Below are 13,794 nucleotides of genomic sequence, written 5' to 3'. Positions count from 1 at the left end.
CTAATATGTCCTTTTTACATCTGGACTTTGTTATTATAACACTTATCTGATTATATGGCATGATTAATTCAAAGATTTGAGAAGTGGAAATAAAAAAGGCTTTATCATATAAAAAATTCTTTTTCTCTTAAAAAGTTTGTTTATACGAAGACGAATATCAGTAAATAGGAAAAGGAAGGAAAATGTTATCACGATAATTCATATAGTTTTTAGAATTTCGTATACGATATAGGCACATGATCAGTTTTCTAAATTGAGCTGTAAGTGCAATGTGCCAACGAGCTCTCACCCTCGTGCTTGAACATGTGCATAGATAAATCTGCTTCAATTATCCCATCAAATAAGAAAATCTGTGCTGGCACTTGCGGTCTCGTTGAGGAAACTACATAATGGACTTACGTCCTTTCTTAAAATATAAAGCTCTTTTTATGATTAATTAACGGATCTCCGAGATGTTGAAATAAAAATATTGTAAAGTTACATAAAGTAGTATAGTACATGTAATAAATAAGTTTTATTATATTTTGTCTATAAATAACATTTTGATAAACAGAACATTGTTTCCCGCAAAACTTTATTTATTGATTTATTGATATTCATTTGATTGCAGCCTTATTTCTTTCCACTCCTCGTTTATTTTGCATATTTCTAAAAAGGTAAAGAAGGATAGATATGAAATACGAAGATGTTATTAAGAATTAAATCGAGCAAACAAAATTAACAATTTAACGTATAAATTTCTGATGTTATGATATTATAAAATCCTCTAAATCACAGACATTTTCATTATTGCTCTTTTTTCTATCACAAAAGAATAAAAAGGAAAGATATATATCTATGTTAAACGACTGAGAAAGAAAGGGCATAATCGAAAGAAATCATATTTTCTGGATTTTAAAAGGACCCATCATCGGCTATCATAATAATCGAACAAGTCTTTAAAAAAAAGACGAAATATTTCGATATATATTTAACAAATATTGGAACAAAGATCAATAAGAAATTTAAATAAACATCCAAAAGAATAGAGAAGCAGCGTAACTGGGTTCCAATCGTGTTTGTGTACTGGATTTGATCCAACTGTAACACAGCGTATAATACGTAAAAATGAATAAAGGATTACCGGAACAACCTTCAGCGGCTCCGCGAATCCCCATGGACTGTTGTCGATTGGCACACTGAACAGGATTATAGTTGTTCTCGACAGTGGACTGCATCGAATAGTTGGCAGTCTTCGAGGATTGGGTGTTTGTGTAGTGCTGCAACGATTGATCGTGCGGGGATGCGACTGGCGGATAAAAAGTCCCCGTCACAGAGCCAACATTTTCAAATCCAGAGCGCAATTTATTGCACGATACCATCATTCCGTTCGCTATACCAACCGCGGCTATACTCGACGGCTGTCTCTCGAAATTTAAGTAACTCACCTGAAAGAGAGAAAAATTACCGTTGAAACTTTCACTCGTGTTTCGTCCTACTGTAATTGACACGTTAGCTTGTCCAAACGTTACGATAAATGGATAAATGTGTCACGTGTTCGATCGTGAGGTATGAAATAAATTTTTCGTTTAAGTCGAACCGAAGAGGTTTGCATGTTTAATGGAATATTTTTATCGATTAGATATTTATGCACCGTTGAGTGAAAATAATGTTTCATTGACGAACCAAATGTTTACGTATCGTTCATTACTTTTTAAAGGAATAGAAAATGAAAAATAACGTAAACCAGTGTTTCTTGCTTTTGGCGTTATTCTATGAAATCAAATTTTCTGTTGGAACGTTTCTGCTGATGAGTTAGTAGAAATAAATTTACAATTTTACCCGTCCGCAATTTTTCAGGATTTTAAACGTCCATTCTGAATTTCGTATTTCGAACAGTGTCTGAAATTTTATAATAATCGACGATATAGATTTGTCTAGCAAGTAATCGCAAAGCAACCTACTAAACGAGTCTACATTTGTCCTCATAGTCTCCAGCAAGATCGTTCGTATGCACGCCATTACTCACCGATTTTTTGTAAGTCAGAGTATCTGTGTAAGCACCAGAATTCTGACACGACGATATGCTAGTACCACCAGCATGACCCGTGTGCAGCTGATTATCGGTACTCATGAAAGTGTACCGTTTCGTTTGCTCGTTCATTTCGCCGTGCTGCTTCGACGAACCCTCCATCAGATCACGTTCAGGATCTGGATTTTGATTGGATGGCAAATGCGTTCCGTCACCTGATCAAGATTAATTCGTCAATAATTCAAACGCTATATGTTTCCATAACCACGTACAAGAGATAGAATATGCTTCCTGATGAAATAATAATAATAGTCCAATAATATATATATATATATACAACTTGCTACTATAGAAATTCGTAATAGAACACTTTAGTAGAGGTATGCCATTTTAAAGAGAAATGTTTTATTTTATCAAAGGATCTTCTAATGAGAATCTAACAGGACGATTTAATAAAGTGGATATTTTTACAAAAAAAAGAAGATGAATAACAGAATTTTCAAGTGCCACGAAAACCATTTAAAATTAAGATGCAAATGATTGAAATTTCCTATTGAAATTACTAATAATTTTAATTTTTAATTTAGAATTTAATACAAATAATTGCAATTTGTAATTTGTGATTTATTACTAGTAATTTAATTTTATAATTTATAATTTATCACTTTAATTTAAATTAATAATAATTTGATTTTTCATTTAAACATTAATTTAGTTATATATGTAGATATAATTCCTCAAGTTCCACGGCTGTCTGTACGGTAATTAATGCGAGTACAATGTCTCACCATCTGGCTCGGGACTGGCAACTGGAGATATGTCCGGTGTGTGAATGATAGGCGTATAAGGACTACCGTACAAGGAATTGCTCTCCGATTTGTACTCCTGAATACCTTGCTGCTGCTGCTGGTGATACAGGGATGAGATCGGGGAATGTCCGCCCCACGGGATCTGAGGAATGCCTTGATAACTGTCCATCTTGGACCTTAAATAAACATTGAACGTCACTTCGTAATTCTTCCAAGAAACGTCTTTAACACGAAGAACTTGTTAAACGGAAGGATGGCACGAATGAAACTCGATGCATATCGTTTGGAAGAATATTTTTGTTTCGCTGAAACGTGCTTTTTTAACTCAAAGTGAGAATGATTAGTGCAGAACTATTTTAACTTCATTGACGAAGGATCTGTTACATAGTTTAAGTTTCTACAGACAGAGTACATTGTATCTTCATTGACGAAGTAAAATGTAAAATATAGTTAGTATTTATAACTATATTTCTGAACAAGTATATTTTATATTTTAATAATAGTTTAAAGAAACATCTTGATATTAATAACGTTTTTGTACTCTGAAATTACTGAATTCCATCGGGCCTTATTCCGCCTAATTTTTATCCATTTATATGACTACTTTTCGCTATATCTTCGAACCATTCGGCTATCATTGTAAAACAACGTGCCAAATATTTGTTGTAAACAGACTTCAGGTTATTCTCATCTTTACATAAAATAACAAAAACATATAAAATAAATATAAAAATATATCAAATACCAATCACAATTACAATACTATAAAAGGTATTTGTACAGTATTTTATTTATCCTACCATTTCTATACCAATTAATATGGCCCAAGTGTATAATAATATATTATACTTCATCACTTAGCAGCAGTACTTTCACACGATTACAATAATTTAACTTAACGAAAATAAAATTGGCATATAAAGTCTGATAGGAAATAAATCCATTTACGAATAAGCATGTACTTTATATTATCGCCACCGTAATTCAACCTTCAACCAACTATCACCAATAGCATTACCCATCCCGATAACCCTTGCACCTATCAAATTCGATATCGATGAAAATTAATTCCAACGTCTCGATCGCGCACCTTGCACGCTCGATTAATTCGATGACGGAACGGGAATGATGTTGAAAAATCGCGGCGAATCAAGAGGAGATATCGACTTACATGGAATGATGAATCGTGGTACCAGAGGGGTTGGACCTATTGACCGTGGTGTTGGTCGCGGACGGAGGAGAGGACGGCGCCCCTGGGGCCCGTTTCGCGTGTTTCCTACGCCGTGGCCTGTACTTGTAGTTCGGATGTTCCTGCATGTGTATGACCCTCAGTCTCTCGGCTTCCTCCACGTACGGCCTTCTGTCCTGCGGGGTCAACCCTCGCCATTTCTTCCCTGAAATACATGGGGACCATCCGTTAGCTGGTGCCGCAACGGTGCCACGATTTTTCGATACGACATTGCAACGTTAGCTGTAGGTATATATTGGAACGATGCTTACCACCGGTGTTCCTGAATTCAGGGGGCGGCGTGAAAGGCAATAAAAATTGTATGAATAATGTTACACGCGGATGTATACGATAAAAGGGAAGGAGAAAGGGTGTGGAGATTATTGCTTCTTTTCTCTGGATACCTCCGGGGACTGAACTTTTGAGCTGTAGGATGCTCGATCTTTTTCTTTGCGGTTGTAGCGGTTTAATTATGTATGTGGTTTATTTCAATAATTATCGGATGTCTGTTTATGTAGCAGAGTTAGGTAATTAGTATTGTGTTTATCAAATAATCATTTAATAGCTACTAGAACCAATAAGTTGGCAAATTTGGAGTTTCAATTTATTCCTTTTGCAATTATTAAAGACACGCAGTTGCACGAATGTGAAATGTATTCTGACCTTTTTTAAGATCAGATCGGATTTATCTAGGATTATTCATTTCTACCATACTCCTTCAACTATTGTCATCTGTGTATAGTACGCGTTTGTCTCTGCGTAATTGTCTCTTAAGTATGCTAATAATAGCAAGTTACACACAGGTACTTAAGAGTTATTATTTAATACGTAACATATTAGGTTGTCCCAAGAGCTTCTTTCGTTTTGTTCTATTACTACAAAATGGATCATACGTAATTCAATAAAATAATATAAAACAAAAGAACGTGGTGCATCTATTATTTCCTTATAAAACGAAAGAAACTTTTGAGACAACCTGATATTTAGTATTCGCGTGGTTCCATTTATCATGTTACCATTAATACAAGACAAGCCGCTATTTTGCACGTCAACTTGTAAAAGCATTCAAAGTTGACTAAGAAAATGCTTCAATTTCGATCGTAAAACGTTTTACGAGGAAGAAACCTTAGAAATATAGATTTATTGCTAAAATGAGAAACTCGACTTGAACGTTTCAATCAAAGCCGCCATGTATAAAGATAAGTGCAGGGGCATAAACCTTGCGTGAATTTGTAATCATAAAAGACGCCATAAATTCGCGGCCAGCTGTTACTTTCTTTGTACGTAGAACACTGATCGCTGGATTTAACACCCACCGTGCGTGAATACATTTCCTACCGATTAACAAGGTGAACATGACAATTAATATTTTTAAAAAATACCCACATAATATACACGTATTATAGTTTGCTAATTACTAATAAAAAATGAACAGCAATATTTGCAAATTTCTACAAATGTTTATCTACAAAGTACAATTCGCTATACTGTAATACTATGTTATCACTTTTGACAAAACCTACTCTGTTATCGATACGTTTAGCTATAATAAACAGGAAACGACAAGACGCAACGTACATATATTGCATATTTGCGTTTTTAAATAATGCGTAATATCCTTGAATGCACAATGACCGATAATACTATATTTGTTCCGTGATATACAGCAAATTGACATCAACGTTTTAGTTTCATCAACGCGTTCGGACTATCTCTCGGAATGCCTGAACTTTCACATTCTACCTAATTTTTATAAACACGAATAATCTTTTAAACAACGGATACCGTCCCTATTAAATCTCACGTGTTTTAACAATCTTCAAATTCCAGTACACCAACCTTTATGCAATCTACTTAACACGTTGACTATCGTGTTACTCAATTTTTTAGAACATTTAAAAAGAGATAAACCTCGTCGATTAGGACATTTTCGACAATGTCTAACACTCTTCTATCTTACATAACATTGTTAAAGAGAAAGTGTGCAAATACAATATTTTGCAAAAATTATATATGCTAACCTATAGTATCTATACTTTGATCTATCATAACTCTCAAGGCGAAATATATAAAATTTGCGCGGCAGTTAACGCGTTGAACATCTTCAGAAGCACACTCAGTAAAAAAAAAACAACAACGTATTTCGCGCATTTTTCTATCTTCCAACTTCCTCCAAATGCGTTTCACACATGGAAATCAACATCATACATAGCCGGTCATACGCCATCCAATCCAATCTTTCACTGAGAACCTATAAATTCTTCCATACGTAAGATCCGCATTCACCATTCCTACATACGTACTATTAGAATCACCGGTGCCGGTAAAGCTACCAAGGAGGAAGGTATCGCGGCGTTATTTCGAGGATCGATAAGACTGGCTGTGGTTCGTTCGCCGATTGGCCGGCGATACTCTTAATTCATGCTACGAGGCTTGCCCCTAATTGCCCGCTACGTGGCTAGGTCGTCGTCGTCGTTGTCGTCCCCGTGGTCGTTGGTGGTGGAAGCGGAAAAATGGTCGGACGAGCGTAGATACGAATTACAGGAGGGCTTGGCCGGCCGGACGACGACGACGGGCTGGAATCTGCCTTAGTTGCGTTCAATATGCCCGTCCGGCATGGTAGGCCGGAATATCATTAAGCAGGGATAAGGGTTAATACGAACGTAAGATGTTCACGACAAGAACGAAAAACTTGAGCGAGGCGGATGTATATGGTGTGCGCGTACATATGTACACGGGATCGGCGTATACGGGGCCGTATAGGTACATAGGCGCATGGGGGCGTAGATATGGGTGCGCCCGTGCCTTCAGCCAGCCACAAGGCACGAACCATTATTTCATATTTCATTTTGTATATTTCAACTCCGGAGGAGACGCTAACCCGAACGACTCAGCCTCGAAGAGGGAGGCAGTGGATAAAGAGGAGAAAACGAAAACAGCTTGGAAGAAAGAGAAAGAGAGAGAGAGAGAGAGAGAAGTGGAAAAGAAAGAAAAAAGGTACACGTGGAAAAAGGAGTATATATAGGGAGGAAAAAAAAAGAGATGGTCGCAGGGTTCTCTAAGTCTCCCTGTAAAGTCCATTTTTGTCGCCCCGAGTTTCTTCTTACTTGGCTCTCCTTCTTTGTCCCCTTCTTCTTCGTCTTCTTCTTCGTCCTCCGCTTCTTTTCTCTTCGAGCGGCTGCCCTTTTTTGCGATACAAGTACTTTTCGAAAGGACAGCGGCCAGGGTTGACGCGTGGAAGTAAACTCCTGCGACGTGCTCGTCAAGATTCAATGGAATCTCCTTTGTCGCTTGTCTTTGTATACGTGGCTCGTACGGGGAATGAAGTCCAGATTTCTTTGAGAATCTGATTTCTAGTGATAAATTACCCGTGATTGAGAGAATTACTTAGCTGAGCAAGATTTACGTCGTGAATTTGTTACTAAATTCTTCGAGATTGTTAGAAGGAAGTGATTGTTCGGCGACTAAGAATTGTATTAATAAAATTAATTTCGATATTTGTTTTATAAATTGATTAAGATCGAGCTTAACTAGTTACGCTGCTAAAGTTAGTTAGAAGAACATCTCTGTTCTAAACCAATTATTATCACGTTATTCAATATTGTACAGTTACGTAATACGTGTCTTTCGATATTGATATTATTTTAGTATTTGAAAGGCAAGAACAAACGTGATGTTTTATGCTTCTGTAACGGATTAACGATCTAATAAGTAATCCCGCAAGTCTCCATAAATTTTAACGTTACAATCAGGTTGTAATATATGAAATGTCCGTTAGAACTTCAGATCCATCGCTTAGATTGTATCAAGAAGTAGGTATATCGCCTGCACTGTGGTTTACATAAAATTAAATGTCGATCTGTGCTCTTTCGTTCCGTATTTTCTACTTGAAATAGCGTCGGAGGTTGCAATCACTGACCCTATCCAATGAGATTCGTATTTGTCTTCCAAAAAATCATACCTAAATGATTACAATCAATCTTCGATGAATACTCTATTTAATTCTTCAATTGAATCGACAATTTTAAGGTAGTTATAAGACGCTGTGTACGCATATTTACTATATTTATTATATTTAATAAGCATAAATTCCACAAACGCGGTGAAGGTATATTTACCATTATCCTTTACTTAAATATGAAAGCAAGCCTTTCCAAATCGTCAACGATGGAATGAAAATAGAAAGAATAATAAGATACTTCGACGTAACTTTTATGACTGTGCTTACTTCTGCCTCTGCATTCGTTATATCCGCGTCATCACGGAGCGACGAATGTCGCCGACGACGAGGAAAATAAGACGGTTGAAAAAAGAACGATAGCCAAAGAAAAGAAGAAACCGCAACTTCTTTCTTCTCTTCGACTCTTCGTCTCCCAAACTTTCCACCTTCTTCGCGGTTGCACTCGTCCATTTGCTTCCGCGTGTTTCGCAGAAAAAGTGAAGTCAGGGCGAAGCTGAAAGGTTCAGAAGCGGACGAGGAGGAACTGTGGAAGGAAAAGAAGAGGGATAGGCGCCTGAGACTTTTTGGCCGACAATAAGTAAACTTAATTTAATATTCCTGGGCGCGCTCCGCGGTGAGCTAGCCGGCAGTGATTCATCATCACACCCGCGCACTGCTTCCCACCATGACGTCCTCGTTAAGTATTCTAATGGTTGCCGTGTACCTCTAATTTACTCTGCTCTCGGCCCTAGTCAGACGACTTCATTAATTTCAGCGTTTCGGTCAAAAGCAGACCGCACTCGCATCGGAAACACTTCAGTCCTTGTTGGATCAGCTATCGTGCCGTTGTTTCGTCGTCTTCTGATCGTAATCCGTACCAACGTCTGTGTGCGACTCCCAGTACGACGAAGAGACAGAGTTTGGCTTTGATAGAGGTCGAAACTATTTGCTGATTGCGGGAAAAGAACACGATACATGTACGTGACACTTTTGCCTTTTTCTTGCGTGTTGAAGATATTTTTGGTTTCCCAGAAAATTTCTATTTCTCTAATTTTTTACTTTTTTTCGATTCAACATATTATTCTTCTTTTCAACTATCGAAACGCTGATATCCGCCGATTGATGTGTTGCTAATAAAATTGTAACTTTTCATGGTGCAGCTTTTATAATACAAATATTAAAGGTAATTTTAAATTGAACAACGTTGCAAGTTCTTAATCTCTTTCATAAAGATCATACATCCGATTGGAAACTAAAATTTTATGTTAAGAGATCCTGACAGAATAATTCTGAAATTCATTTCGCGTTACAAAGAAACCTCGATCGCTGTGCACAGCAAAAGCATTAAGAACTCCGTTATCGCAACGGGCGACAGGCGCACACGCGCGACCGCGCGACGCACGCAAATGTATGCAAAGCGCATGCGGGTCACAATAAGTCGATCAGCGGCGAGCATACTTCGGAAATCTCATTTGAACCGATGCTAATAGGCTGCCTTATCCACGCCGCCTAATCTGACCGCGCGTATACACGACCGGCCGACTCGTGAATTCCTCGAAGCGTGATAAATTAACGCCAACGGAGATCGCGACAAATTACGTCTCTCGATTCGACGTTAGCTCCCCTTGCGCCTGCAGATCGCTCGTGCCGAAATGTCTTTTTGCATCTGTCAACGAAACACACCGTGTGTGCACATACACGCGTATATGCGCGCACGAATATATTTAACTTCGTTGGTTGCTAACATTTTCCAGAAAGCTCGTTCGTTCTGCCCGGTTAATTAACGATTCCGCGGTGATTTACGCACACGGCGAATGCAGCCAGCGTGGCGACAGGGTCGATTAAGCCGCGTTTCTATGCACGCACGCCAGCAGCAAGACTAACACCGGCACTCAGAGAATTTCGCTCTGCTCGCGGATGCAGCATCGCTGGAACGTGACATTTCCAGAATCGAGCGAGAAACTTCTCGCTCGGCATTTAGAATACCGTGTGGAATTAGCTGCCACTCGCACTCGTTCGTGCCTTCCAATCGCACTCTTATACGTGGCTTTAATTGCGCGTACGGAGCGCGATAAATCTCTTCGTGCGGTGCACTGAATCGCTTCTAGCGCCCCCTGACAGCCTGCTGAAGAAACGCCTCGTTTAAGAAACAATTTGCTCAACCCTCGAGCATCGAGTCATGACATGATCGCGCGACGGTCCTTCAGCCGGCGGCGTGAAGCGTGCTCTCCTCTCGATGAGTTTCACACCGTTTATATACGACCACGATCGAACGATTGCTAAATTACACGCACGCGACGCCGGTAATAAATATACATGATGTATCGGTTCGCGAGCGGCCGCGCAATTAAATTTATCGGGACCTCTAGCCGCTGAGCGACTGATGCGCTACGCGGCTGGCAAAATTGACGTCGATCGATGAGATACCGAATAAGGACGGGTTTTTGTCGTGCAAGAAAATCTAATGAGAATACGTAGCCTCTATAATGGCGCTCGTGTTCGATAGATACGGTGAAAGTTACGTGAGATGAAAAGTATGTCGTTACAAGGGTAGTTTGGCGTACCTTAAGTAGTTAAAATGACATATTGAATCTGAAGATTCTAAGAAAATACCAACGATAGAAATATGTTTGAGAAATGAGTGTCTTGTAATTCAAATTTCATTAGGCGATTCTACAACCAAGTTTTCTACGAGCGGTGTTTGTCAGAGAAAATTGTTAGTGAACATTACCGAGTATAGTTTTCGATTTGAAGGTGATGTTGGAAAGAAACAAAGCTCGCCTATGTTTAACAGCTTGTCGTACACTAATGTTGTACACTAAATATGTCATACTCGTGATAGATTATAGTTAAACCGTGTTGCACCAGTTGTCCATGAGCTGTGACTAAATTCCATTTATATTTGGAGATCAAATTAATGTACTTGCATTAGATAGAACGTTTTAACTCTCTTAGCGAGCGACGATGTTTCAGAGGCCAATATACGAATAATCATAAAAAGTTAATGAAAGAAAATTCCTGCGTGTGTTTGATCTACATCCATAAACTTATTCAATATCTTAGCTACTTGTATACTTGCAACAAAATTTACTCGTGACTCAATTTTAAATATCAACTGACCATTTTACAGGAATAAATGAATCAAAAGTAGAAACATCTCGTATTCGTCGCAGTGCAACCCAACCCACACGGGCAATTGAAATGAAATTAACGCAATCGAAATTAAATCGGTACCCTAGCTTGTTAATTCATCTTCCTATAAAACCCCTCTGCTACACTCTGCTAACCGAGTATTCCGTTAAGTCCGGCCGATACGACTGGAAACCGCTAAACCGATTCGATCTACGAATGAATTATAGCTAAACGCCGAAACGGACCGCGTCGAATTGGTTTGATGGAATCACAGTTGATCGACGTTACGAAGCAGAAAATGCGTTCATTTAACTTCTCGATACGGCTTGTCCGCGACCGGTGTGTAATAGTTAATATAGGCAGCAGCAGTCAGGAAACAGCGTTATAGAGAGAGGGCTCGGAGAATCAGACGAGGAACGAAGATGAAGACGGAGATGAAAGCAAAGACGAAGACGAAGAAGAAGAAGAAGAAGAGGTCGAAAGCGAGGCCCACATCGGTGGGACCGCATCGTGCACCCCGCCCAACCTGGGTCGCCCACTGTCACCATTAATAATACGTCTCCCGTCCCGTGATGTATCTCATCTCCGTTGGCGTCGTGTGTTGTGCCTCGTGTCCTGTCGTGTCGGTGTTTAGCCTTCGTTGTGCGCTCGGTCACACGCACGTGTACACACATACACACGGAACGCACACTCGCTACCTTCTTTATTTTCTCTCTTCTCCCTCTGTAATTTTCCCTCTCCCTCTCTGTCTATCACTTTATTTCACCTTTCTCTTCGTTCGTTTCTTCGCTCGTCCCGTCTCTTTTCGTCTGGTCTCAGATGATATCGCGGTTCCTCGTCTCGCTCATAGGCAATGCCAATAACGCACATGCACACGCGGTTACGCGCGAGCGTGTCGTTGCGTGCAGGTACTTGGCACACCCACACGAGCCTTTGGGAGGGGTTGCTAGCACGAGGTCGTTACGATGCACATGCACGTCTCGCGTGCAGCAACCACGACGACGACACTTTGCTCTTTCAACTTTGACAGTTACTTTTCGGACAAAGACATCAGCCGGCACGACACGGTGCTTGGCTGTCTGGGAAACGGGTATTCTCTTCCTCCGCGCTCCCCTACCATTGGCAGGCGCAAGAATCTTTGACTAGGAATATAATGGCAGGGGATGATTTTGTATTTTTTATTCGCCAGTCAGACGACCAAAAGGTATTAGCGATGAACAGAGTCTCGATAAAGATGGAAAGAACGAGGGAAGAGTATATAGTATACATGTAGTAACGTCACTTCCGGTTGAGAGCCCTCGCGGAATTCGCCGGTGATCTTTAACACCTTGCAAGAAGAAAGACTTTTAAAAGTACTTTAGAATTGAACGTTAAAGTTACAACGAGATATTTAGTCTCTTAAGATTCGTTTTTAAGCTTGTATCTTTGTTTCCTGTTGTATTAACCTGTTAAAGGCCAAGTAGTGGAATATTACCAGTGCTAAAAATTAACCTAAACGCAACACTGCTAAAAGAAAAAAGTATTGCTTTAGCAATGTGCAAGAAATGTATCAGAATAATATATACTTTAAAGAAGCTCGTGACACTAAAGCGAAAAATAAAACAGTGTATCATAATGTTAGAAATACTTCAATATCTTCAGACTTCACAAAACCAGTAAAACCAGAGTAGAAGTTAGGAAGTATATCATTAAACAAATTCTTGCAGTTCCATTTCATAACCATAATATTAAAAACCAAAATTCACTAGCCGATAATTACAGCTCAACAAGTATCTAAAGTGTGTATCTTTAAATTTTGTATTGTAACTCTGCATTTAAGATACTATCGGCGATAGTTAGACCAGAGTTTCAAACGCAGAAACGCGTGAACTTTAAAGTTCAAAGTTAAGGAATTAAAAACAATTCTATTCAAAAGAGGAAATGGCTGAAACAGGTTCGAACATACGCTTAATACCGCTCAATCCGGCCAGAGACCCTCAATTATCGCCGATCAACCTCTTCTCTGGTCGTTTCCCCGTTTAGTCGCGGTACAACCCCAAAGTTGAAGGAATCCAAGCGTCTCTCGGTGGCAGTCATTCACGAGCTAGCAGGAACTCGATTACGTCTACCAAACGGGGACGAACATCAGATAATCCATTAAGATCGGCAGAGGTCTGGCTGATCGCCGCAGACAGATTACTTTTCCGTCGGGCGAAAGCAAGGAGCCAGAGATTGTCGCAAGGGGGCCCACACTGAGCTCCCTTCGCTTTGTCCACGTGCTCAGCGCGTACAGTATGCTTATGCGATAGATGAACAGAAGTTCTCGAAGACATTGGTGGATTGGTTGGATCGCGTCGTAACAGAGCTGTCTATCGAAATAAAGAATTCTTTGGACACACGTGTAGTCGTTGTTGCGTGTAATATACTTCTTGATGTATCTTTATTAGTTACTACAATTATTGATATTTTAAGCAACTATTTTTAACTACGAGCGACTATCGGTAAAATTGCAATTTTTAACCGTTTAATGGAGTATTTAATCCTTTTATCTCGTGGACCATCTCTGATAGAGTAACATGAGGTTGGTCGATATGAAATATTTTTCCAAATAGAATTTTAACAGCATATAATCTTTCCCAAACACCATGCATTTAATCAAAATAATTTTAATATAATATATCAAATATTTCAATAT

General features: G+C 39.2%; 1 protein-coding gene across 2 annotated transcripts in view; it reads right to left on the bottom strand.

Annotated features, from left to right (window-relative positions):
* Positions 1-13,794, bottom strand: part of LOC126915279 (putative transcription factor SOX-15) — a 69,393-nt gene that overhangs the window by 4,397 nt on the left and 51,202 nt on the right. For both annotated transcript variants that reach the window (XM_050719820.1, XM_050719822.1), the window contains exons 5-8: positions 3,992-4,214; positions 2,800-2,996; positions 2,009-2,226; positions 1,124-1,427 (exon numbers count right to left, since the gene is read on the bottom strand). In XM_050719820.1, coding sequence (XP_050575777.1) covers positions 1,124-1,427; positions 2,009-2,226; positions 2,800-2,996; positions 3,992-4,214 — 942 coding nt within the window. The remainder of the gene's footprint in view (positions 1-1,123; positions 1,428-2,008; positions 2,227-2,799; positions 2,997-3,991; positions 4,215-13,794) is intronic.

This window comes from Bombus affinis, chromosome 4 (assembly GCF_024516045.1).
Source record: "Bombus affinis isolate iyBomAffi1 chromosome 4, iyBomAffi1.2, whole genome shotgun sequence".
NCBI lineage: Eukaryota > Metazoa > Arthropoda > Insecta > Hymenoptera > Apidae > Bombus > Bombus affinis.
Note: the sequence above shows the minus strand (reverse complement) of the source record. Positions and strands in the feature narration are given on the sequence as shown.